This window comes from Euphorbia lathyris, chromosome 3 (genome assembly GCF_963576675.1).
Source record: "Euphorbia lathyris chromosome 3, ddEupLath1.1, whole genome shotgun sequence".
NCBI lineage: Eukaryota > Viridiplantae > Streptophyta > Magnoliopsida > Malpighiales > Euphorbiaceae > Euphorbia > Euphorbia lathyris.
In genome coordinates this window covers 26,593,001-26,620,157 of record NC_088912.1, presented here as the reverse complement: position 1 = coordinate 26,620,157, position 27,157 = coordinate 26,593,001, and the positions used below count along the sequence as shown (strand labels likewise).

At 37.0% G+C, this 27,157-nt stretch overlaps 1 protein-coding gene and 1 pseudogene across 8 annotated transcripts; one reads left to right on the top strand and one right to left on the bottom strand.

The window, feature by feature from the left end:
* Nucleotides 1-6,225: 6,225 nt before the first annotated feature.
* Nucleotides 6,226-8,749, bottom strand: LOC136224676 (rust resistance kinase Lr10-like; annotated as a pseudogene).
* Nucleotides 8,750-18,306: 9,557 nt separating this feature from the next.
* LOC136222250 (splicing factor U2af large subunit B-like) lies at nucleotides 18,307-23,079 on the top strand. Of its 8 annotated transcripts, none has more exons than XR_010685566.1 (14): nucleotides 18,307-18,518; nucleotides 18,707-18,766; nucleotides 19,062-19,372; nucleotides 19,472-19,591; nucleotides 19,734-19,807; nucleotides 20,655-20,722; nucleotides 20,810-20,854; nucleotides 20,963-21,022; nucleotides 21,120-21,180; nucleotides 21,269-21,381; nucleotides 21,495-21,944; nucleotides 22,053-22,218; nucleotides 22,351-22,583; nucleotides 22,666-22,747. XR_010685566.1 is itself a non-coding variant. In XM_066009819.1 (14 exons), the coding sequence occupies exons 1-14, from the start codon at nucleotides 18,426-18,428 to the stop codon at nucleotides 22,801-22,803; spliced, it is 1,827 nt and encodes a 608-aa protein (XP_065865891.1). In that variant the 5' UTR covers nucleotides 18,307-18,425; the 3' UTR covers nucleotides 22,804-23,079. The 8 variants fall into 8 exon arrangements, 5 of the variants coding, with proteins under 5 accessions (XP_065865891.1, XP_065865892.1, XP_065865895.1 ...); XM_066009819.1 differs by having other exon boundaries at nucleotides 22,516-22,583; nucleotides 22,666-23,079; XR_010685567.1 differs by having other exon boundaries at nucleotides 18,308-18,518; nucleotides 22,089-22,218.
* The last annotated feature ends 4,078 nt before the right edge of the window (nucleotides 23,080-27,157 follow it).

Sequence of the window (27,157 nt, the reverse complement as noted above, 5' to 3'; positions counted from 1 at the left end):
GGTAACCTCTGTCATACCATTCGACTGGGGATGATTTACGGAAGAAAAATGATTCTTGATCCCCATGCTTTCGCAATATGCTTTGAACTTGACACAGTTGAACTGGGTGCCATTGTCGGTTATAAGCGTTTGTGGGATTCCAAACCGCATGATAATGTTCTCTCGTAAGAACTCGATCATTCGCTCAGGTGTTTGAGCGGTTACTGCCTCCGCTTCTACCCATTTGCTGAAGTGGTCAACTGCGACTATCAAGTACTTCCTTTTCTTTGTTGTTTCTGGGAACGGACCCACTATATCGATTCCCCATGTCGCGAATGGCCACGCCGTCATTATAGTGACTTGTTCGGCTCCGGGAACATGCTTTTCATTTGCATGGATTTGACAGCTGTGACATTCCGCTACCATCTTCTGGGAATCCTCCTCCACCTTTGGCCAATAATAACCCATCAATTTGACTTTTCTTGCCAACGCCGCAGATGCTTCATGTGCGCCACAAATTCCTTCATGGAGTTCTCGCAGCACGTAGTCTCCTTCATTGCGGCTAATACATTTCAACCATGGACATGTATATGATTTTCGGTATAAAGTTCCATCCCGAATTGAGTATCTTGCTGACTGCCCGAGTAGCTTTCTAGTTAAACTTTTATCAACCGGCAAATCTCCATGTTCTAGATAGTGGCGGATGGGCATCCGCCAATCTTCATCGTCCTCTAGCTCTTCGATGACCATAATCTGATCGGCTTCGAATGCTGGTGACGACCTTATTTCCAAATTACATGCCTTTTGACTCCATGGGTCTCTACTCGCTGCTGCCTTTGCCAACTCATCAGCCTTTGTGTTCTGGCCTCTTGGAACATGCACCATCTCCCAGACGACTCCTTTATGTGTTAACTCCTGCGTCAATCTGCCGACAACCTGATGGTACTTGACCAGATCCTCCTGTTTCACCAGATAATTCTTTGTGATCTGATTTATCATAAGCTTAGAGTCGCTGTAGATTACCACTCTTTCCGGCATAAGTTCATTAAGCAACTTCAATCCGCATATCATTGCTTCATACTCCGCGGCATTGTTGGTAGTTTTGAATGTTAATCGTGCCGTATAGTACAGGCGAATAACATCTGGACCCTTGATGGCGACTCCTACTCCAGCTCCATCTGTGGATAATGCCCCATCTGTGAACATACTCCACTCTTCTTTTTGTGCCTTTGGACATTCGTCTTCATCCCATGTGAACTCATTCACGAAATCGGCAAGTACTTGAATTTTTAGAGCTGGTCTTCCTTCGTAGCGAATATCGAACTCTCCCAAGCGAATTGACCACTCCATTAATCGGCCGGATGCGTCAGGTTTCTGTAGTACCTTTCGCATTGGAATTCCAGTTCTCACAATGATAGTATGCGCCTGAAAGTATGGCTTTAACCTAGCCGCCGTGGTTATCACCGCGAGGGCCATTTTGTCTAACCTCGAATATCGAAGTTCTGCGTCCTTCAAGACTTTACTCACGTAGTACACCGGATATTGTTGCCCTTCTTCTTCTCGTACCATTACGGTGCATATCGCCATGCTGGTGATGGATACATAAAGAAATAAATCTTCTCCATCCTCTGGCCTGCTCATTAAGGGCGGATAACATAGTAGTCGTTTTATCCCCTCGAATGCTTCTTGACAATCTGGTGTCCATTCAAAGGACTTAGATTTTTTGATGGCATTGTAGAAAGGTAGACATCTTCTAGCCGAGCATGATATGAACCGCCCTAATGCCACCAACCGCCCATTGAGTCGCTGTACTTCTCTTATATTCCTCGGTGTCTTCATCTCCATCACTGCTTTAACCTTCTCAGGATTCGCCTCAACTCCCTTGCCACTAACAATGAAACCCAGGAACTTCCCCGCTCTTGCTCCAAACGTGCATTTCTCTGGGTTCAATTTGAGGCCATATTTGATCAGCACTTCCAGGATTTCTTTAATATCCTGCGAGTGGTCTTGCATCTTCTTGCTTTTAATGATCATGTCATCTACATAAATCGAGAAGTTCTCGCCTGATTTGTCTGAAAATATTTTGTTCATCATCCGTTGATAGGTTGCTCCAGCATTTTTCAGTCCAAAGGGCATCACCTTGAAGCAATAAGTTGCCTGATGAGTTATGAATGACGTCTTGATCTCATCCGCCTTCTCCATTGGTATCTGGTGGTAACTGGATTTCACATCGGTGAACGATAAAGCTTCAAATCCCGCAGTCCCATCTACCAATATATCAATGTTAGGTAGCGGATACATATCCTTCGGACAAGCTTTATTCAGATCTTTGAAGTCTACGCACATTCTGTACGTTCCATTTGGCTTTTTGACTAGCACCACATTGGCTAGCCACTCCGGATAGGTGACTTCTCGAATTGCATCTGATTTTAGCAAATCCGCCACTGCTTTTTCAATCGCCTTCTGCCTCTCTGGAGCATGTCCTCTCTTTTTCTGTCGCACTGGGGTTGCACTTTTGTCCACATTCAAACGATGTGTCGCTATTTCTGGGCTTATCCCCTTCAGCACTTCATTTGGAGCAGCGAATGCCGACTCGCACTGGATCAACACATCGGTAATGGCTTTCTTCGTTTCCTCTGGAAGTCCTGCCGCTATCCGTACATTCTTGTCATTTGAGATGGCGAATAGTTCTGTTTCTCCTAACGCTTCAGCCGGCAACTTCTCATCAACTTTATCCTCTTCATCTGGCTTTGGTTCAAGTGACAATGTATAAGCTTGTTGAGATATAAGTTGATCTCCCTCAACAACGACTCGCCCTTGGTGTGTTGGCAAATGCAATGTCAAATGCTTCATTGAAATGAGCGACTCCGTTTCTGATAGGAACGGACGCCCCAGGATTATATTATAAGCCAATGGGAGATCAACAATTGCGAATTCCAGATCACCTCGCCATTTTAGATTTTTATCGCCCATTTCTGTCTCCAACACCACCTGTCCACTTGTTTGAGATGATTGACCTCCAAAACCAGTTACATCCATGAACGTATGTTCTACTCGCTCGTCGTTAATTCCCAATTTGTTGAATGCAGTTCGAGTAATAACATTGCAAGAACTGCCTGTATCGATAAGGACCCGCTTAACATCCCATCCTTCAATGGCCACCGTAATCACCAACGCATCTGCATGCGGCTCCGTGATTCACGCAAATGAGTAATTAAGGGCATCCTCCCTACTCGTGTTGCTTTTTCGCTGTTCACGGCGAGCCCTTTTTGTTGGAGGCTCATAGATCCCGCCTGCTATCACGTTAATCACTCCTTTTTTCTGCTTCTTTTCTGGTCTTACTTCTACCTCACGCGGAAGTGTTACCTTTTCATCCATCGTTTCTTTTCTAACGAATTGACTCAGTTTGCCTCTCTCAATCAGCTTTTCAATCTCCCTCTTCAGTTCGTAGCAATCGTTCGTGTCATGGCCGTTCAATCTGTGGAACCTGCAATATTTGTTAGGATATCGCCCCAAACTAGTTCGACCTTTCGTCTCAGGAAACTGCACATCTTTCTTCAGGGGGTTCTTTTCAATCCAAAGTAACACCTCATGGCGAGTCGTATTCAATGGCGTTTGATATCCTCCTCCCTGGAAGGAGCGATCGCCCTTTCGAACAAAATTACCCTTGGACTGGGTTTGATGTTGATGGCGCCGATTGTCCGAAGCGGATCTAGTGGCATCTCTTTCTCGCCGGGTTTGAGCTCTATGTTCCCTGTTGACATCATCCACTTCCATGAACTCCTTTGCTATCTTCATGAGTTCGGCCACTGTGCGTGGCTTGTTGCGGATGATTTCCTCCCGCATGCTCCAATCTGTGGTTCCATCTGCCATTATGTTGCGGATGCTCACGATATCCGGGTTCTGTAGCCGCACCAGAATATCATTGAAGGCTACAACAAATTCCCTTAGGGAATTGTAATTTCTCTATTTGATCTCTTTCAGCTGTCTATCCGTCACATCTGCTGCTTTACAGCCTACGAACTTTGCACAGAAATCACGACTGTATTGAGTCCAGTTGTGAATAGATTCAGTAGGTAGAGACCGAAACCAATCGGATGCTGCACCACCCAAAGTGGTCGAGAACAATCGGCAAATTATGCTTTCGCTTGCTCCTGCAACATCCATCAACTCCCTATAGTTTCTGACATGTGCCTCAGGGTCAGAATTTGGATCCCCATAGTATTTAGGTATCGCCGGCGCTTTTATTCTGTGATCTGGAATAAACTCCCGCAACGATGGGGCAAAAGGCGAATCACTCTGCACCACTGCTCTCGCCCTAGGTGTGTACCCCATTCGCTCCATCATGCTTCGCAGTTGATCCTCCAATTCAGTATTGGGTTCCCACCGAACTTCTTCCATCCGCTGCTGGTGAATTCTGGGTGACATCCACCCGCCATACTGTGTCGACATTTGTTCTCGCTGTGGGTCTAACCGCTGTCCAGTTATAGGATCAAAGTTCCAAGTGTGCTCCCGCCCAGACATATTCATTCCAGACGTCATCAACTCTGAATGTCTGTGGACAAAGGGCTCCGTTTGTTGTAGCGAAAGAATTCCTTGCCTTCCTGACATCGGCTGGGATGCTTGCCAGGTCGGATGGATCGTCATAATAGGATCTTGGTGCGAGTAGTTGCCTGGATGGCTGTGTGGGTTCATGCGACTACTCTGACCCATCCGATTTGTCTCTCGAGATGGCTGCGGAAGCGCAGATATGGCAGGAATAGTCGGTGATTGTGTCGAGATGACAACGGGTTCTTGAGGAGCAGCCGCTACGGCGGTATTGTGATCAGCGATTGCAGTTAACAAACTAATCATTCGATCTCCAGCCGCTTGGCTCATATTCGAAGCCAAGACTTGTCCTGCCATCTGTATGAAATCGCTATTGGACATCTCCCTCTCGGTTTGCACTTGGACCTCCAATAATGGACTCAACTGTCCCGAAGGATTCGACGAGCTGGGTACCACAGGTTGTGTACTCGCAGGCTGCGAATTCACAGTCCGTGGACCCCTTGAGTTCATACTAGTTGATCTGGTTGTAACTCCAGTCGTTCGTGATGGTTCTGACATGTTCTTTGTGTACCTTTACCCAGATGTTGGTAAAAAAGGTCCACGTTCACCGCACCAATGATAACTTGTCGGATTTAGTTCGATGGTCCTCGTCGTAGTTACCTGCAAAACAAAACCGGAGACAGGATCTCCGGGAAAACTCTCCGACGATCAAGTCAGTTTTATGTGGAAGGCTAGTAGGTTGATAATAGTACTGATGGGAAAAATGTCAACTTACCTCCCCCATTTGCTTTCATGTCTCTTTTATAAGTATCTCTAGGTAACCGCCGAGGGCGGTTACTCTTTCTATTCCACGTCCCTTACGTGGCCACCAACGTGGTTTCGTTTGTTTGAGTGGGAGGTTTAATGCCCTGTTAGGATTTCGGGGCGGTTATCCGCTTTACCCGCTTCCTTTATTAGGAGCCCATTTGATCTGGAACCATGGGCCTAAGTATAGGTTGGGCCCGTGTTTATGATTCGGCCCGGTTTGGCTTCGCGGATCATCAAAATTCTATTACTCTGGCTTGTATTTGGCTAACAATGGCATATTCAAGTTGATCTCAACACATACTGTGGCGTACTTCCTCTTTCAGTTGATAGAGTGTGTTTGTCGACCTGGTAGACTTATCCTATCATTGCACCTAATTTCAACAAGAAAAGGCTGGAAATCGAACCCAAGTGAGAATCTTATTGACATGGGCATCAAAATGATCAAAATGTGGTTTTCACTGTTGCACTGTTAATACATGATCTGCTATTAAATTATCTATCCAATCATAAGAAAATTATTAATTTCTTTTATTAATAACTTTCCATATTGTAATATATGTAATTGCATATAGATATTAGTTTAGGGACCTATTAGCATATTAGTTCAGGGACCTATTAGCATCTATACCACTTTGTATATAAATACCTATTATTCCAATAATACACTATTGAGTTTTCTCAAAATACACCTATGTTAGCAAGTTTCAAACTCTGTCCTCCTGTGCATTAACTTTTAAAAAACAAATTTTTTTTTTTTGATAGGAAAAAACAGAATTATTTGAACAGAAAGAAGAAGATAACCAGAGTCATTGCTTAACACTTGATTCTGCAAAATCAAATGATTCTCTCCCATTGATTTTCCTGGATTAAAACAGGCATAGGAAGCAAATTTGAGGCCTATACTATTCTTTTGACATAAAAGAGTAAAAAGGACAGAGTTTTTAATATATATTGAGGCAAAAAGTTGCCCAATAATAAGATTGTATCATCAAACAAGCTTCTATTAATAGTCAATAAAATTATTTATTTCACAGTCTAGTATCAGAGATTAGTTCCAATTACCACATATGTTACATACCCTTTCACTTAGCAGATTGTACGATGAACTGCCAGTAAATTAAGCTGGAATGTCAGTCAGGCTGCTAGATTCTGAAACTTCAACTGAAGATTGTTCCCCATCCTTTTGCATTGATGCTGCTGGATATAAAAGAGGTCTCTGAGGCAATTGCAGATCTTCCAAATCTCCTTCAAGCATCTCCACAACTTTGTTCATCGGAGGCCGATTTGATGGTTCCATTTGTATGCACCACAATCCTGTTATGATCATTTTCCTTACTATTTCATTCTCTTCATCTGTTGCATCTTCAATTTCTAACTTCCCATCTGAGAGCTTATTGTAAACCCAAAATGGATAGTAAATTTGGCTCAAATTCTCTTCTGGTGCATCCGCTTTCAGGGTCTTCCTTTTCCCTGCCATTTCCAGCAGCAACATGCCAAAACTGTACACATCTGCTTTGTACGAGACACGTCCAATATTCTTGTAAAATAACTCTGGCGCCATGTATCCTATTGTTCCCCTTGCAGCTGTGAGAGATGCAATGCTTCCTCTTGTTGGATAGAACTTGGCAAGCCCAAAATCAGAAATTTTTGGATTGAAATTTTCATTGAGAAGAATATTGTGAGGCTTAATATAAATGAAGAATTTGAATGTCGCAACCTCTATGGAGATATTCAATACCACGAGCAACTCCAAGAGAAATCTCGTATAATTTTTCCCAACTTAAAGAAACAGATCTTTCTGGGCTAAAAATATGACTATCAAGAGATCCATTAAACATGAATTCATATACGAGAGCATGCTTTGATCCCTCTGAACAAAAACCAATCAATCGCACAACATTAGCATGGTGAATCCTGCCAATGGTTGCAACTTCATTGATAAAATCTTGTCCATTGGCTTTAGATTTTTCTAACATCTTTATTGCAGCAAACTGACCACTACGAAGCTTTCCTTTATAGACAGAACCAAAGCCTCCTTTACCCAACATTTCCTTGAATCCTCCAGTCATCTTCTTGATGTCTGAGTAAGCATACCTTATAGGCATAAGGTTGTTTTGAGTTTGTAGGAATTCTTCGATTGTATTGTATCCTGATAAATGTCTCCTTCGCCATGTATAGATTAAAAATGCAGCAACGCAAGGACCTCCACATAAAGCTCTTGCAGCCAAAAGCATGCCTGAATGAAGAGTTCAATAGACATAAACTATTCATATAAGTGTTTCATGCTGTACCCATTTATTCAATAAAACTATCTATGCATGCAGTTTCATATATGTAAGAAGGAAAAGTGTCCTTACAAAGATCGATTATCATGCCCAACAGTGTGAATATCCCTGATGCAAACATAAAGAAAATTACTGTTACAAAAAACATATATTACAATTATATTAGTTAGACTTTTGGACAGAGAAAGTGGGAACTTACATAGATTATCATAGGGAACTGTTCCTATCATAAGAAGACAAAAGTGGTTTCATGTGTTGTATAATAAACTGTATTGATTGTGTGAAAATGCACAAAAACATAAACAGTACATACACGGGTTTTGGCAATGAAAATTGTCATTGTTGTCTCGGTAGCATCGGCCCGTACTACAGTGTCTACAGTAGATGTAATGCCAGGAAAGCTCAAATCCAAATGCCATTTCCGTATGAAGCTCAATGAAAGATGAAATTCTTCTTCTTCTTGGCAACATTACTGACACCATTTCTAAGCTGCAACCATCCCTCAAATCATATCCTTTCATTTCACCAAAGTATGCATAAGTATAGATTCCGAGTGAAGAGTTAATACAGGGACTAGTGTCCATGTAAACAGAAGAGTTTACAGGATTTTGGCACTTTATGAAACCAAAATTCTCTACTGGTAACGTTTCCCACCGGTATCTATATCCTGTCTTCTGTTTGTATCTATACAAGGTGTATGGATTCTCCACATGATGCGTGTCCCATATGGAGCGAGATTTGGTCACCTCTTCATTATTATGAATGATAGAAGTTGTTAAAGGAAAACTAGGAATGGAGGAGCAGTTATCTTTATCAACACCAGCATCCACCAGCCGGATGGTGAAGTTGTTATAGTTGATTGCCTGAACATGATATTTTCCTCCATGAAATAGATGCAAGACTGTGAAATTGTTTTCACAAGATAGCTTATATTGATCATCTCCGCAGCTGATTGGATCGGTCTCTAGTCTGAAAGGATAACTGATATTTGTTCCTCCACATACTGAGGGAGGACAATGAGCTGTATCCTTAGCAATGACAATCTGAAATAGTAGCACTAAAATAAACAATGAAAAGATAAGCCCAACCATTGCAGCAGGATGAAGAATATAGTTTACATTCTTAGTACATATAAAATAATTTTAATCTTCTTGTTAGCACCACAAGTGTCCATGTCTTTGTTAGCAAGATAAGAAGAGCACAGTCAACATCATTGTGGAAAATAAATAAAATTCTATGGTCTGTTCCTATAAATGCCATTGACTTCCATAAGTATAGGTCTTGTTAGGAGTGACCCATCCATAAGTTAAATTTTCCTGAATGCTTCGTCTGATTACTATTCAAGCTTCATTGCACCTCTAAATTTCATGAAAGCTTCCTCTAAATTGAAGCTAAAACTGCACCTGCATCTCATTGCATTCACAATTCCTCAAATTGTGGGAGCAAATGACATCTCCAACACAAGCAACCAAGCCACTAACGGGTCTGCTTGGATCAAGGTTTCACAAGGTTCATTAAAAGAAGGAGAAGGAATGGGAAGGGAAGGGAGGGGAGGGGAGGGGAGATTATTTATAGAACCTCCATATCCCACCAATTTGGTGGGACTGAAATTGAGGTTATTTCAAGGTTTTTGAACCTGCATTTAACCCTCATTTAACCTTCCTTTAAACTTAAACTCCTAGCCAAGCAAGGTTAGAAAAATAACCTCCATTTAAACTCCTTCCCAAACGGGTTAGGAAAATAATCTCACTTTAGTGAACCTTCTCTAACCCCATCCAAGCAGACCAGTTCACATGATTTTTGACTAATGAGACCATAAATTAATAGTTCTGTCAAATTGCCTCAATTTGACGTGGTTTTTGACACGCTAAATAATACACATGAGAATACATCAATAAAGTTATGACACAAACAAAATATAGTAATTCAATTCATTAAAAATAAAATAAAAATAAAACCTTAACTTATTTGACTTGATTCATAAAGATTATTAACGGAATTATTAAAAAATTAACAAGAATTATTAATTTACTATCCATCAAGATTGATATTTTATCAATTTTAATACGTGGAGAAGCAAACCCTACTAAATAACAAGAAATGAGGTAAATACTAATATTTTGAATATAAATATTATTAAATAATAAGTTAAAAATAAAAAGCAATATTATAGATGGGTAAATGAGGCAATTATAGTTAAAGTTGAAATTGATTGGTTGTTTTCAGTTCTTCAACTTCTGATGTTTTAAGGATCAAACCCCTAATTAATTATTTTTTCATATTATGTCATTGATCATTATTTTTTTACAGATTCAGTTTTATTTAACTTTTCGGTCGAGTACGCGTCCTTAAAGGATTAGACCCGCTGACGTGGATATTTTCAATGTCATGTGAATAAATAAAACAATAAGTTTCTAGACTAGGAGAGAGAATAGATTTTAGTGTTACATAAGAAGATCCATGTGGCGATTATGATGCAAATCGCAAAATGAGAGAAAAGAAGATTGAGTTTACTAGTGAAGATAGAGTTTGCTGAATCGTCATAACAACACGTGTCATCCAAACTCGACATAAAAGTTAAATAAATGTCGAATCCATATGGAAATCAATAATCAATGGTTCAATATGGAAAAATAAAATCCTTATATTCAAGGCTCAATTATGCTTTTTTGCCTTTCCTTGTAAACTTCAATTTGAACAGTAAGAAAAGAAATAAGAGCATCTATAGCGGAAGTCTTTTTATTTGTTACTTTACAACATTAGTTATAATCAAGAAGTAGAGAGGATGTCACTTGTATTAGTTTGTAACTCTTTTTGGTTACAAACTTTCTCTTCTAAGCAAAAAATAAAATAAAATGGGTAAAATTTATAGAAGTAGACAACACGCAGGTGTCAGACACAGTTGCGTCTGGCGCGTGTCAGGCACGCGCCAAAGCGAGCGCGTCTGATGGCTGAAATTGTGTAGAAACAACACATGTTGTCTACTTCACTTTATGACAAATTTTTTTTAATCCAGTTTAATTAATTAAATTTTCTAGTTACAACCCTACAATTTTTTTTTACACTATAAGATTTTAAATTGAGGGCGAGTCTTGGCGCAACGGTAAAACGTTGTTGTCGTGTGACCAGAGGTCACGGGTTCGAGTCTTAGGAGCGGCCTCTTGCCAATTAAATTGGCAAGGGAAGGCTTGCCCCCAATACACCCTTGTGGTGGGACCCCTCCCCGTAAAATCCTATGAAGTATGATATGAGTTTTCCCGTTTTCGACAGATGTGGGAAACGAAAACTCTTGGAACCTGATATGAAACGTTTCTGTAATTACCCAAAATATGAAACAGGTCTCTCTATTTTTAAACGACTTTCTCTACCTATTTCGATTAAAATTCTGGAAATTCAAACTTTCTATTTTGCAATTCTTATTCAATCTAAGATTAGGAAAAATTGAAACTTCCTATTTGAGAGATAATTCCTTCCTTGTATCTTTCAATTTAAAGAACTTACCCATATTTCTTTCTTATATAATCTTTGTCTCATAAATCTCGATTGAGTCTGGACTTTCTTCCTCTTGTTCTTCAATCTTGTTTTTTTAATATATTATTATATTTTAAATATTTATAAATATACCCCTATATTTTTAATATTTACACGTTTCTCCACGTTTCCGTTTCCTATGTTTTTCAGAAATTAGGTTTCTCCGTATCCGTTTCCGTGCAACATGGGTAATATGTCACTCGAAAATCCTGCTACAAACAAGCAGATAAAGACCACTATTAGAACTGCATAATCCACTGGTACCCGAATTTGTATGCAATGAAACCGGGCATCAGGCCTTGAAAGATGAACACCTGAACTTGCCCTTCCAGAAATAGAGCTCTTCTCCCCAATCTAAGAGCACCCACAATGGGTGATACAACTTTTTTTTTTATTATATCAAAAAAAAAAAATCCACTTTTTTCAAAAAAATCTAATACACTCAACTACCTCTCCATTAAACCAATTTGTATCACTTTTTACGTAGGACCCACTTGTCATAAAACTCTTACACATTTTAAATAAATTATTATTTCTTTCCACCAAACAATTAATCTAATTATTTCATCATTCAATCTAAATAATTCCATTAAGCTATAAATTGGTTAAAAAATAAATATCAATTATATCTATAATTATTTTGAACCGAAATAGTTAATTAAAAAATACAATTAATTGCAAAAATAAAAAATATCACAAACGATATTTTTTTATTGAAATAAAACACGAGAATACGAAACGGAATAAAATACAAGATTTAAAAACGAGGAAATTACATTAAAAGCATGAAAAAATGGACGATAAAAAAAACAATGACATTAGAACACGCAACATATTAAGCAACTGAACCGCTAGGTCTTTGGTTGAGATCTCTCGTTCCATGACGTCGCCATATATGCTTAACTAGATCATCAGTTAGCACGGTATGTGTCACTCTATTGCAAATTGCCAACTCCTGTCTAACTAAGTTTTCGAAAACAATCGGAGGGTTTCCTCGTGCAACGCCCTCAATGACTTCCCCTTCAAAAATTTCAGGAGGATAATCCCTACAATACGTGTTTCACTCGTCTTCAATAATCATATTATGTAGTATAATGCAAGCTTCCATTATATCATGAAGTTTTCTTTCTTCCCACAACTTGGCAGGTCCACGAACAATGTTAAAACGGGCCTGAAGTACACCGAAAGCCCGTTCCACATCCTTCCTAGCAGAGTTATGCATTGTCGTGAATAGAATTTGTTTCGGATTAATAACATGTGGAAAGTTTTTCATAAATATAGCCCATTCTGGATATATGCCATCAACGAGGTAGTACCCCATGTTGTACATCTTACCACTAACCATGTAATCCTATGGTGGAGATTTACCTTCTATCTTGTCCTGAAACAAAGGTGATCTGTTAAGGATAGTAAGGTCATTGTTCGACCCAGCAACACCAAAGAATGCATGCCATATCCAAAGATCCTGTGAAGCAACAGCTTCAAGCATAATTGTAGGCACGCCTTGATCCCCTCGGGTGTATTGTCCTTGCCACCCAATAGGACAATTCTTCCAAGGCCAGTGCATGCAATCAAGACTCCCAAGCATACCTAGAAACCCATGGATATCCTCGTGCATAGAGAATAAGCGTTTAACATCATCAGTATTTGGCCTACGCATATATACTGGTCCGAAAACCTCAATGATGGCCCGACAGAATTTTGATAGACATTCTAATGCTGTGGTTTCAGCAATCCTGATGTACTCATCTTCACGATCAGCGGCCTCTCCATAAGTTAGCATATGTAACACTGCAGTGCATTTTTGAATGGGTGTGAATCCCATCCTCCCTAATCCATCAACCCTCTGTGTAAAATAGACTGTATGGTTCTCCAATGATTGGACTATACGCATGAACAATGGTCTACTCATCTGAAACCTTCTTTGAAACATTTGGTCGTTGTATACTGGTGCATCAGCAAAGTAATTTTTATATAAACATTCGGCTCCTTCTTCACGATTACGGTTGATATGTCGTCTACGACGAATTGGTGCCAATGGTTCGACAATTGCTTGTGTGATAGCTTGCTCAATAAGATCATCTCCTTCGTCCTACAAATTTGCAGAAGTTGCTTGTTGTCTCTGATAAAAGTCATCATAATTGAAATTAGACATTTTATAAGGTGTTTGTTAAGAAATAGATGAGTATTTTGTATTGAGAAAATTCATATGACTTGTTGTAATTTATAGATGTAATACTTCCCAAGGGTTCTGTAATGATTCACAAGGCTAGCACATGGGATAGTGGTCTTTTGTAATGATTCATAAGGATAGCACATGGGATAGTGGTGTTTTGTAATGATTCACAAGGATAGCACATGGGATAGTGGGATTTTTGTGATGATTCCCAAGGATAGCACATGGGATAGTGGTGTTTTGTAATGATTCACAAGGATAACATATGAGATAGTGGGATTTTTGTGATGATTCCCAAGGATAGCACATGGGATAGTGGTGTTTTGTAATGATTCCCAAGGATAGCATATGGGATAATGGTGTTTAGTAATGATTCACAAGGATAGCACATGGGATAGTGGGATTTTTGTGATGATTCCCAATGATAGCACATGGGATAGTGGGTTCTGTAATAATTCACAAGGATAACATATGGGATAGTGGGTTCTGTAATGATTCCCAAGGATAGCACATGGGATAATGAGATTTTTGCTTTCTATAAGACCCACCCATCTTAGCCTCCAGTATCACCCACTTGTGAAAATGGATCCATCAAACTTCCCCATGGAATATAACATCATCACAACCCTCAATCAGTCTGAGTGTACTCAAAAGATGATTGAATATCAATATGATGTTGTCCGCTCTTACGGACAAACATTTATTCAACCGGAAATATTTCATCCCGATTTCCCGTTTATGTCTTGTTTCAAACTTCCAATAAAGGGAGAGTTCCCCAAGAGCTCAATGCACATGTGCTGGTTCTTATGCTACATGCATTACATACCAATGGAATTTTCTTTATCTGAATGGTGTGACGGTCTATGTGGGGATACTATTCCTGCAAACGTACAAATATTTATGAAATTGTTTATGCCACTTGATGCATGTAATGCGTATTTTTCACGATTATTGTTTGAAAACTCGAGGGTTTTTAGAGCAAACTATACACAAAGAAAAAATATTTATGTAATATTTTTTCTAAAAGTGACACCGTCTTCTGCATTTCATGAGCTTCATGATGCTTATCCAACTTCTTTATGTGCAAATTGGCAATCTTTCCGTGGTGCATCTATTTCTCTCCAACGAGCAAGTGCACAGAAAAACAATTACAGTGAAGTATGAGGACGTGCTGAAACACCATTGGCAAGTCTTCCATCTGATTATATCGACACAATCCATAAAGCTGTAGAGATTTATGAGACCGAGCAGTCCGTTGGGATTGATATGAGGGATTAATGTAGTTTTTAGTTTATGTGTTGTTGTATTAAATAATGTGTTTTTTAGTTTATGTGTTGTTGTATTGAAATAATGTATTTTTAGTTTGTGTTGTTGTATTGAAATAATGTATTTTTTAGTTTATGTGTTTGTGTATTAAATAATACTAGAATACAATTTAAAAATAATACAATTAAAAGAGATAATGTGTTGTTGTATTGAAATAATGTGTTTTTTAGTTCATTATCCCCTTTTCCACTTAATTGCAAATTTTGCACTTTCATAAATGAACCAACAAATCTATTGGTTTCTCTATTGATTCGTAAAAATTTATTCTTACCCTTACCGCTTGTGAGTGCTTCCGAATTTCTGGGTCTTCCTTCGTTGAACATATTGCTTATTCGAGTCCAGAATTGTCTTTTCTTCTGAGCCGAACCAACAACATTGTCTGTAGAAATTGATAAAAAACATTTACATAATAACTCTTCTAGTTCATGCGTCCATTTATACTGTTTTTGCTTCTTTTTTGGCTCGACAACAGGTTCACCGAGAAGTGATTCGTCAATCTCTTCTTCTTCGTCGTTGTCGTCTTCATCATCAAGATCGACAGAATCCCGATTTGGCGAGTCAAGATTTGGCGACTGTGATCCGGAAAATGAACTTCTTGAACTGTTGAATGAAAGATATGGATCAGTATAACCCGAATTTTGGAGGTGATAGTTCATCGGTTGTCTATCGTTATATTGGGTCATATTGGCGTAATGAACATCGGGATGGTAGAAGTTTTGAGGGTTTGAGACAAAATTACCGTAATTTTGAGGAAATCCGGGTTGCGGAGATCTCCTCATAGGAGATATTTGCATATTCGAAGTATTTCGGTTTGGCATTTGGAAATGATTAGGGTGTTGCGAATCAGAATATCAATTTTTCTCCGAGGAGTTTTGCTTGCCTTGACGTTTATCCATACCTCTGAAAATGCAAGATATAGTATTTAGGTGTTTTTTTTTTGTTGTTGTGTAAATATTTGGGATCATATGCAAAATATAATGGGTTGGGTATTTATATTGAAATTTTCAAAATTTTTTTGCAACGGATACAAAACGGCTATATTCTATAATTCAAGACCTGTATAATTTCAAACCAAATAAAAGCAAATGTTTTGGGTTCAACGTATAGTATACATAGGCTATTTTTTTTTTGTATATAATTAATTTCATCCACCGTCTGACTTTTTCAAAGATTTAAAAAAAAAAATAAAAATAAAATAAAATAAAAGGTCACAGTCCACCTTTGCGGCTGGACGCGCCTCAAGCGCGCGTGTAATACACGCGCCAACTGATGCGCGATCTTAGCCGCTGGATCGGACTTGTACCATAGATGCATTTCACCCTTTTTCTTTCGCCTCTTGTATCACAATTCTGATACAAATTACTCCTCTCCTCCAAAGATACAAAACCCTACAATCCAAAGAGACAATTAATTGTATCACTTTTACCAAAGTGATACACCCACTGCAGATGGTCTAACATTTATCCGATCAGCCAGATTAACACCACCAGTGATCATTGCTAAGGGAAACCAAGACTTCTGAAAAGAACCCGAGCATAAAACATGACTACCTTGATTCCGGCAACTAGACGAGGTCTTTATTTCCTCCTATGCACAATCATCACGTGCAAGTCAGCAAACAACGACTATTAGTACTATAATATAATATACTCAATAGTAACTACTTCCACAGTGTAAGTATTTTGTGCTTCGCTAAGGGTTGATCCTTTTCCGAAAGTCATATACCCTCCCTGAATTGGCGTTTTATTGTAGGTGACATTTTGGACATTTTGAATCATAAAAACGATTCAATATTTACAATTGTTTCATACTTGTAATATTAAATAAATTATATAATAATTAAAAACATGGTATTTTGATAGGGTTAAGGTGCAAAAATATCCCTATGGGGTATTTGTTAGAAGAGATATAAGAGGTGGGATAAGATAAAGAATACGAGATAAGTTATCTCATGTTTGTTTGAGAGATAGAAAAGTGAGACAGATTAGGGATAATCATCTTATCCCTCAAATCCTGTATCCAAGAGGGGGTGGTATAAGGAGTTGAGATAAACTCCTGCGATTTTAATAAAATGAAAAAGTCAATCTTATCTCTCAAATTAATGTTATGTAGTTTAAATAAAATTAAAATAGTAAAATATTATTTTATCCCTATCTCTATCACACGTACCAAACATTGAATAATAATTATTGACTATCATATTTTTATCATTGTCCCGACCATTTATCCTTATTCTTATCCTAATCATTATCCTTGTCTCTATCCCAAGAAGATACCAAACACTCTGCTAACGTTTTGGGTCATGAGCAATTTTATCTCTAAGAGCATCTCCAAGAGACTCTTAGCGCACTCTCTAAAAATAATATAAATAATTGACTCTTAGTGATTTAAGAGTGACTAAGATACATCATCTCTAACAAGACTCTCTATATCCACTACTTATTTATTATTTTATTGTTCAGATTATTATTTATTGTTATATCCACCAATAGTATAAGGAGAGAGACATATCAATAATAAATTATTAATAAAAAATAAAGTTAGGATGCACTAAGAGGTGGAGAGAGACTCTCTATTAATAGAGAGGATTGATGGGCTCTTAGTGATTTGAGGAGCCACTAAGAGGCTATTGGAGATGATTTTTAACTCTCCCTCCTCAAATTTTAACTTAAGAGCCCAATTAAGAGGTTGTTGGAGATGCTCTAACATCTAAAATAGTGCAATTTTACTCATAACATTAGAAGCCATGAGCAATTTTGCCCCTAACATTGCTAAATTAGATTAATTTGAGAAATAATTCATCAAACTGTCTTTTCGGTCATGAATTTTGACATTTACACTTCACACGTGCGTCATTTTATCAGTAACAAATCACAAACATATGTTGGGATGTGAAAAAAAAAATATACACACTGTTTTTTTTTGTATGAATTGTACAAAAAAATCACCGAATTTAAATATTAATTTCTTTTTTTTTTTGTAAGAAAGGAAAGGAAAAAAAACAAAACCAACAAAAAACCTACACCGGGATCAGTCTAGGAAGGCTGACCCCAATCCTATCCTCTAGGAGAGAAGGCAAAAGAAAAGAAGGAGGAACAGAGAGGGTAGAAACACCTAACATTCTCCCATGCCCAGCAGCTGCTAAGCGATCCGCCACGCGGTTTTGCTCCCTAAAAATATGGGAGAAATTAAGATACTCAAAGGCAGGACGAAGATGAAAAACATGAAAAACAAAATTAAAACAAATTGATATGCAATTAATGTAGAATAAAGAACAAAAATATATGTTTTTTTATAATAATGTCTGAAATTGACCAAATTATCAATGTTAGGGTAAAATTGCTCTTGGGTACCAACGTTAGGAGTAAAATTGCACCATTTTAGACGTTAAAAGTAAAAGTATGATCCAAAACGTTAGAAATATTTTTACACCTTAATCCTATTATGATATTTTAAAATAAAAATAACACGTGATGATAAATACAAGGGTAAAATACATCAATACAAGGGTAAAAATAGAAGATAGTTATTTTTAAAAAAGAATTCAAAAGTGTATTCCGTCTAATTTCCTCAATTTGTAATAGTTCAGTCGACCCGATCCGACTCCGCAGCCCAGCCAATTTAACCCAACTCGCTTCTTTATAGGTGTGAATGAAATTTGTAATGCCGAGGTCGGCGGTTAAAGAGTACAACTAAGGACCGGTTTCCGCACTTCTCTTCAATCAGTAATTCGTCCGATACCACAAAAGAAGCATAAAGCAGAAACTCTTACTATGAGCGACTACGAAGCTAACGGCGCCGATTCCGAAACCGACAACTACCGTGCTGGTGTTGGCTCCGATGACCATTCTCTCTCCAAATCTCAGGTCTGTTTTCTTTAGCTGTATTCACGCCATTATAAGCCAATTACATCGGAAACACAAATATTAAGGGAGTACAGTATTGTTCCAGCTTTGTCTTGTTGATGTGTGGAAATTGGAAGATTTACTAAATATTTTTGGTGATTTTAGGGTTTCTTTATATTTTCCTTGTTTTATTTTTTGTTCGATGCCAGAGGGGAACGTTAGAGCTGCCAGAGATAGGTTTAGGGGATTTAGGGCTTGACTTTTCCAAGGTAAATGTTCTGATGATTTCTTATGGACTTGATTGAGATCTTGTTTGGTTCTAACCAGCTATATGGTGTCGTGGTTGTTCATTTGGTGTTTAGATGCACTGAACCTTTCAGTGTTTCTTCTTTTAATATCAATATTCTGCGTGCTTATCTTTGATGTGTCAAATGTGATACTTTGAAATTAATCTATTGGTTACACTTACTCTCAGATTCATTACAAGTCTTGACGTGTGATCCGTTTGTTATTACTTCCTACATTATTTTCTGATATTAAGCAATTGTATTTTGTTCATTCCAGCATGCCTCTCGTGGTGATGCAAGAGAACCTTCAAAAGGTAGGGAAAGGGAAAGAGAAAAGGGGCGTGATAAGCAGAGGGATAGAGATCGTGAAAGGGACAGAGACAGAGACAAAGATAGGGATAGGGACCGTGGTGAGAGGGATAAAGATAGGGAGAGAAACAGGGACAGGGATAGGGAAAGGGACCGTGATAAGGGCAGTGATAGACATCGTGACCGTGACCGCGACCGCCACAGAGATCGCGGTGGGAGGAGGGAACATGGCAGAGGTAGAGGTGATGATGATGGTTATCGAAGCCGAAATAGTGATAGGTATTATACTTGATCAACCTCTATTTGATTTTTCTTACTTCATTGAATAGTAAATAACATTATCACAATTTAGTTGGTTAATGATGTTAATTTTAACAGACACAGAGAATATGATGGGGACAGGGAAGACAGGCACAGGCGTCGTTCACGATCTCCTGCAAGGAGTAGATCTGAGCATAAATCAAAGTCACGTTCCCCCTCACGATCCCGGTCTAGTAGGTATGTTGTTTGTGGTACTAGAAAAGAAGAAATGTTGGTTAACACTCATATGTTGTGACCGAATACCACTTTGTGCCCTTTATATTTATCAGATGCTTACTTATGCACCTTTTTTTTGTTCTGCAACTGAATCTACTTACAGCAAAAGGATCAGTGGTTTTGATATGGCTCCTCAACCATCTGCATCGTTGTTTAGTCCAGCAACTGTAGCTGCAGGTATATGTACCCTCCTCTATTGTAATGTGATTCTAGTGCTTTTTGACTTTTCTTTTTCCCTATGATCTAGTGTGGGAAGTTCGTATCAATTACATTACGTTATTTTGTTACCAGTAATGCAGCATCTCATCTCTTTTTTTGTGGTTTCTTGAGAAGTTATGCTGTTTGAATGGGCTCTCTTATTAGTATTGCTTGAATAATTCTGGCACTGAGAGGTATTCAACGTTATTTTTTTAATCTGGGACTTGGAGATATTTTACTGTACTTTTTTTTTCTGTATGATCTACTGTGGAAGTTCGTATCAATGTTACATGATTTCATTTTGGTAAGCTGTATCTTGTACTCTTACTTTTTCGTATGTGGTTTACTAACAATTATGGTCTCTGAATGGGCTCTTTTATTATTATTGCTTACTTGGTGAATAATTCTGGGACTGTGAGATATTTCATTTTTTACATCTGTTTGGTGTTTGTTTGTTTGTTTTGTGTCTTGTCTTTTGTTGTAAGAAGGCAATGTTGGGTTATTTGCCCCTCTGTGCTGAGATATACACTGGGTGTGAGCAGACTCTGTAGCTTTTATGTTCAAGGAGGATCAAATGCACGGTAATGGTTCTTGTTCGTTTTCAACTGGAAACTATTGCCTGCTTTCATAGTCCTACAAAAAAAGAAAAAAGAAAAAACTTAATATTGAATAAATGATGTATTGATATTCATCCTGTTTACATAAGGCTTTTGTGAGGGCTAGGACTTAAATAGTTTTAAACAATTCAGGAGTCAATTTGGTCTCTTTACTACATTGAACTTTTGCTTTGTAACGAGTTGATATTGAAATTAAATGATCTTTGCAGGTCCAAATCCTGGGATGAATCCTCCAATCCCTGGAATGTTTCCAAACATGATGTTAGGGGCTGGTCAGGTATTTTTTACCCACATATACATTATATGTTTCATGTGGAATTGAGTCCTTCAGTTTCTCATTTTTTTTTTTTTTCACTTAAAACAGTTTGGTGCTCTTGCTGCTATGCCAGTTCATGCGATGACACAGCAGGTTGGCCAATAAAAGACATTTTCTTTTGGAACAACTATGCTATGTATTTTTTTTTTTTTTTTTATAACTTCGCTTCTTATATTAGATATATTTTCTTTTCTGTTACAGGCTACTAGGCATGCTCGGCGGGTATATGTTGGAGGTCTCCTACCCACTGCCAATGAGCAGGTTTTGCACTCCATCCATTATTCCATGGTTAATTGATATCTTCTGTCAAGTCATGACATATTTAGCAGTCTTACTAACCCTCTGTTTTCGGCTGCAGTCTGTAGCAACATTTTTTAGCCAGGTAATGGCTGCGATAGGAGGAAACACTGCTGGCCCAGGTATGAATATGTTTTGTCATTTGATGTTAGCTAAGTATCCTGCATTATTATAAGATTCCTAAATCTTTTTTGTGTTCGTTTTCTGAAGGCGATGCTGTTGTAAATGTCTATATAAACCATGAAAAGAAGTTCGCATTTGTGGAGATGAGATCTGTTGAGGAGGCTAGCAATGCAATGGCTTTAGATGGAATCATATTTGAGGTAATTAATCTTTGAGTTGGATCATCCTAGGCTAGGAACTTTATCTGCAATGCGCACTCTTAGGAGGGAACTAAAATTTGGATCTTTTCTTTTGGAAACAAAATTGCTACCAGGGAGCTCCTGTCAAAGTGAGGAGACCTAGTGACTATAACCCATCCCTTGCTGCAACTCTTGGTCCAAGCCAGCCCAATCCCAATCTTAATTTGGCTGCAGTTGGCTTGAATCCAGGCTCTGCCAGTGGTGGGCTTGAGGGTCCAGATCGCATCTTTGTTGGTGGGCTCCCTTATTACTTCACTGAAGCACAAGTCAGAGAGCTGTTGGAGTCTTTTGGACCACTCAGAGGTTTTGATCTTGTTAAAGATAGAGAGACTGGGAACTCAAAAGGCTACGCATTTTGTGTGTACCAAGACCTTTCTGTTACAGACATAGCTTGTGCTGCTCTGAATGGAATAAAAATGGGTGATAAAACTCTCACCGTTAGGCGTGCCAACCAGGGTTCTAACCAACCTAAGCCTGAACAAGAAAACGTATTATTGCACGCACAGCAGCAAGTTGCAATACAGGTGAATTACATTCCATTTCTCCGTTTTTCATTTCGTATTTCCTCCTTTCCAATTATCATGTTTGGTCCTGTTTGTTTGTTTGAACTATCACCAATTATTTTTTTATAGTTCACTGAAGCTTCGTTTTATGCTTCTTCCGAGCAGAGACTTATGTTACAACCTGTTCCTACTAAAGTTGTTTGCCTGACTGAAGTAGTCAACCCTGATGAGCTCAATGATAACGAGGAATATGAAGACATTTTGGAAGATATGAGAATGGAAGGCCAGAAGTTTGGTAAAATCTTTGAGCTGACCATTTAATTTTTCAGTTACTTTTGGTTTTTACCCTTGTCTATTCTAAAGCTTCTCATATAGTAATTGATTTTCTTTATTTGTTTTTTTGTTTTGTTATATGTCTGTTTTACAGCTTTTTGTAGTGCCACATTCTGCTATAGAGAATCAGGGCTAACACAGACAAGATTTCAATATCCCTTGTTTATCTTTACTTGAGATCCTTTTCCTAAATGAAAAAATAATAGTAATAAAAAATTCGGCGATTTGTGGTTTGCATATTTTCACACTATTAATGCAGGTACTTTGGTGAATGTTGTTATCCCTCGCCCAAGACCAGATGGTGAAGCTGCACAAGGAGTCGGGAAGGTGAGTTAGCCTTCCTTTTTCTTTTGTTCCCCTGATCTCTATTGTCATGGAATTGGCTGACGGCTGATGTATTTACGTTCAGGTGTTCTTGGAGTATGCGGACATAGAAGGTGCTTCAAAAGCTCGAATGGGCATGAACGGGAGGAAGTTCGGCGGGAATCAAGTAGTGGCAGTGTTTTACCAGGAGACGAAGTTTTATCAGTCTGAATATGATGGCTAGTTAATAGTTGCGTTGTTTGCTCAGTTGCCTCGTCTCATTATTAGCAGAGGAACTTTACTATTTACTTTTTAGAGTGACTATTTGATGTTATGTTTGTGTGTAGCCACTGAGTAGAAATGAAGTCTCACTCTACTATGGAATTGTACCATTAGCCATTTGTTTTTGTTAAGGGAGGTAACTAGATTAAATTTTTATTTTGGAAAGAAACGACTAGTGATGTTAAATGTTGAAAGTATTAAAATAAAATAAAATCAAGTACTGAAATATTAAGCTGAATATTGCAAATGTTAAATGTTGAAAGTATTAAATCACAAAACCGTGTAGTTTGTATTGAAAATCCATTAAAGTGTGGAATGTTATTGGTTTGTTTGATAAGTAAAATGTACAAAATTATGAAATTACGAGTAAGATAATTTTATTGCAATAAATTAATTCAAAAAGAAAGATGGATCATATATAATACTTCATCCGGTTTTAAATAAATGTTTTTTAAGATTTTTTTATTATAAGTTGTTTTATATTACTAATGCATTTTTATAAGTTTTTTTTCGGTTTACCATTATTTATAGGGACAATTACAAAACTAGCACCTTTTAAGGTGTTAGTTTTCTTTTCTAACCCTTTTTGAAAAACTAATCAAAACTAACACATTTCAACAAGTAACTTCCAAGTTTACCCTCATCTTCTTCCTTAATATAACTGTGTCTTTGTCTTTCCCATTCTCTTTCTTTCTCGCGTTCTCTCTCTCTAAAGAACAGAACAATCTACAGAACGACTACGCATACTACAACAATCTATCCAACCCACAGTTCCTATAATAAAATTTCTACAATCATATAAGTTTTTCATTTGGTTTTAGTTTTATTGAAAAGATTTAAAGCTTAGCTCATTCATTGTTAAGGTGAACGGCGAACGGAAGAGGAGGAAGAAGCGACCCTTTTTCCAGCAACCTCGTCCCAATATATATTGTTTCTCTTCATTTTTCATGTTTTTCCTGATCGTGCGAACCCAAAAAACAGTATCATTGTTATCTAAAAATAGATTTTGGTTGGAATATCAGTTTCAGATTTTTCCCCGATAGTGTCGATATTTGTAGATATTTGTAGATATTTGTAGATATGTGTAGATATGTGTAGATATGTGTCGATATCTGTAGATATCGACAACACATATCTACAGATATCGACAAATATCGACACATATCTACAAATATCTACAGATATCGACACATATCTACAGATATCTACAAATATCTACAAATATCGACACTATCGGGGAAAAATCTGAAACTGATATTCCAACCAAAATCCATTTTCAGATAACAATGATACTGTTTTTTGGGTTCGCACGACCAGGAAAAACATGAAAAAGGAAGAGAAACAATATATATTGGGACGAGATTGCCGGAAAAGGGTCACTTCTTCCTCCTCTTCCGTTCGCCGTTCACCTTAACGATGAATGGACTAAGCTGTAAATCTTTTCAATAAAACTAAAACCCAATACAAAACTTATATGATTGTAGAAATTTTGTTATATGAACTGTGGGTTGGATTGATTGTTGTAGTATTCGTAGTCGTTCTGTTCTTTAGAGAGAGAGAGCGCAAGAAAGAGAGAGAATGAGAAAGACAAAGACACAGTTATGTTAAGGAAGAAGATGAGGGTAAACTTGGAAGTTACTTGTTGAAATGTGTTAGTTTTGGTTAGTTTTTCAAAAGGAGTTAGAAAAGAAAACTAACACCTTAAAAAGTGCTAGTTTTGTAATTGTCCCTTATTTATAATAGGAGAGGTTTAGCAATTAATGTAAACAATTCTAACTAAGTAATAATAATATTATATTTAAGAAGAAAGAAATAAAGATAAATTAGTCGTTTTAATAATTTAATTAATAGTTTGTTAATCTTGGTGAAATTTTTTAAGATATTAAAATAGTTTATTTAACAAAAATATTGAACTCATAAAATAAAAATTACATATAAAATTACATATTTCAGGCACTAAATAGTTTACACAGGTTGTAAACATAAGATATATATATATATATATATATATATTTTTTTTATCATAAACATAAAAGATTTAAGTGAGAATTACAAAACTAACACTTTTTAAGGGGTAGTTTACATTTCTAGCTCCTTTTAAAAAACTAACCAAAACTAACACATTTCAACAAGTAACTTTCAAGTTTGCCCTCATTATTCCTAAACAGAACTTCATCTATGCGATAGAACGAGAAGCGACGACGGCACACTCAAAGAGGTGGAGAAGCGAAAGGCGGCGGTAGGAAGAGGAGGAGAAGCGAACGACAAGGAGAAAGAAGGAGAAGCGAATGACGACGATAGGAAGAGGAGGAGAAGACGGCGAACGGCGAACGGAAGAGGAGGAAGAAGGCGACCTTTTTTCCGGTAATCTCGTCCCAATATATATTGTTTCTCTTCATTTTTCATGTTTTTCCTGGTTGTGCGAACCCCCAAAAAAGTGGCATTGTTATTTGAAAATGCATTTTGGTTGGAATATCAGTTTCAGATTTTCCCCCGACAGTGTCGATATCTGTAGATATTTGTCGATATTTGTAGATATTGTAGATATTTGTAGATATTTGTACATATCTGTAGTTATTGTAGATATTTGTAGATATTTGTAGATATTTATTAATATCGACAGAAATCGACAGATATCAACGATGTCGGGGAAAAATGTCTGAAACTGATATTCCAACCAAAATGTATTTTTAGACAACAATGCCATTGTTTTTGGGGTTCAAACGATCAGTAAAAACATGAAAAATGAAGAGAAATAATATACATTGGGTTGTAGAGAAACCAATCTGCTAGATCTTAATGATGAATGGACTAAGCTTTAAATCTTTTCATTGAAACTAAAAACCAATGAAAAACTTATATGATTGTAGAAATTTTGTTGTATGACCTGTGGGTTGGATTGATTGTTGTAGTATTCGTTGTCGTTCTGTAGATTGTTCTGTTCTTTAGAGAGAGAGAGCACGAGAAAGAGAGAGAGGGGGAAAGACAAAGACACACAGTTATGTTAAGGAAGAAGACGCGGGTAAACTTGGAAGTTACTTGTTGAAATGTGTTAGTTTTGGTTAGTTTTTTAAAAGGAGCTAAAAATGTAAACTACCCTCTTGAAAAGTGTTAGTTTTGTAATTCTCCCAAGATTTAATTGTTCGCGTACTGTTCTTGAAGATATTCAATAAATAAATAAAACCAACATTAGGGGTTAAATTGTACAATTTTAGATGTTAGGAGTAAAATTGTTCCTGACTAAAAACGTTTGGGGGTATTTTTGCACCTTATCCCTTTATTTATTTATGAAAATTTTAGTTTAACCGATTATTTTAAGTGGCCGGTGGATGAAAATTGTCACACACATTTAAGTTAAAAACTTATTGATTACATTAAGCTTCTAATTAAAATAACCATCAGAAACACTTATAACATAACTAAAATTACAAATTGAAGAATTTTGAAGAACTAGAGATGAATTAAAGAAGATCAAGAGAAATGTTGAGAGGCCAAAGATACAAAGGAAACAAATGAAAGACTTCCTTAATTATAATCTATATATAATATAAAACAGTAACGATGGAGCTGATGTGTCACTTCCTCCTTTTTTACTGATAAAAAATATAATATAAAATATAATATATTAACTTTAGTTATATTATTATATTTATTTATAAAAAGATTATTTTATCTGTACTATATCTAAGAGATCTACATAATTTAAATTAATCCCTAAAATCTCTCTAATTCTCTGCATATCTATATCTAAAAGTTATATATAATTTAAATTAATCCCTAAAATATCTCTAATTCTCTGCATATCTATATATAATATAAAACAGTAACGACGGAGCTGAGGTGTCACTTCCTCCTTTTTTACTGATAAAAAATATAATAAAAAATATAATATATTAACTTTAGTTATATTATTATATTTATTTATAAAAAGATTATTTTATCTGTACTATATCTAAGAGATCTACGTAATTTAAATTAATCCCTAAAATCTCTCTAATTCTCTGCATATCTATATCTAAGAGTTCTACAGAATTTAAATTAATCCATAAAATCTCTCTAATTCTCTGCATATCTATATCTAAACGTTCTACATAATTTAAATTAATCCCTAAAATATCTCTAATTCCCTGCATATCTATATCTAAAAGTTCTACATAATTAAAGTTACTCCCTAAAATCTCTCTAATTCTCTGCATATCTATATATAATATAAAACAGTAACGATCGAGCTGAGGTGTCACTTCCTCCTTTTTTACTGATAAAAAATATAATATAAAATATAATATATTAACTTTAGTTATATTATTATATTTATT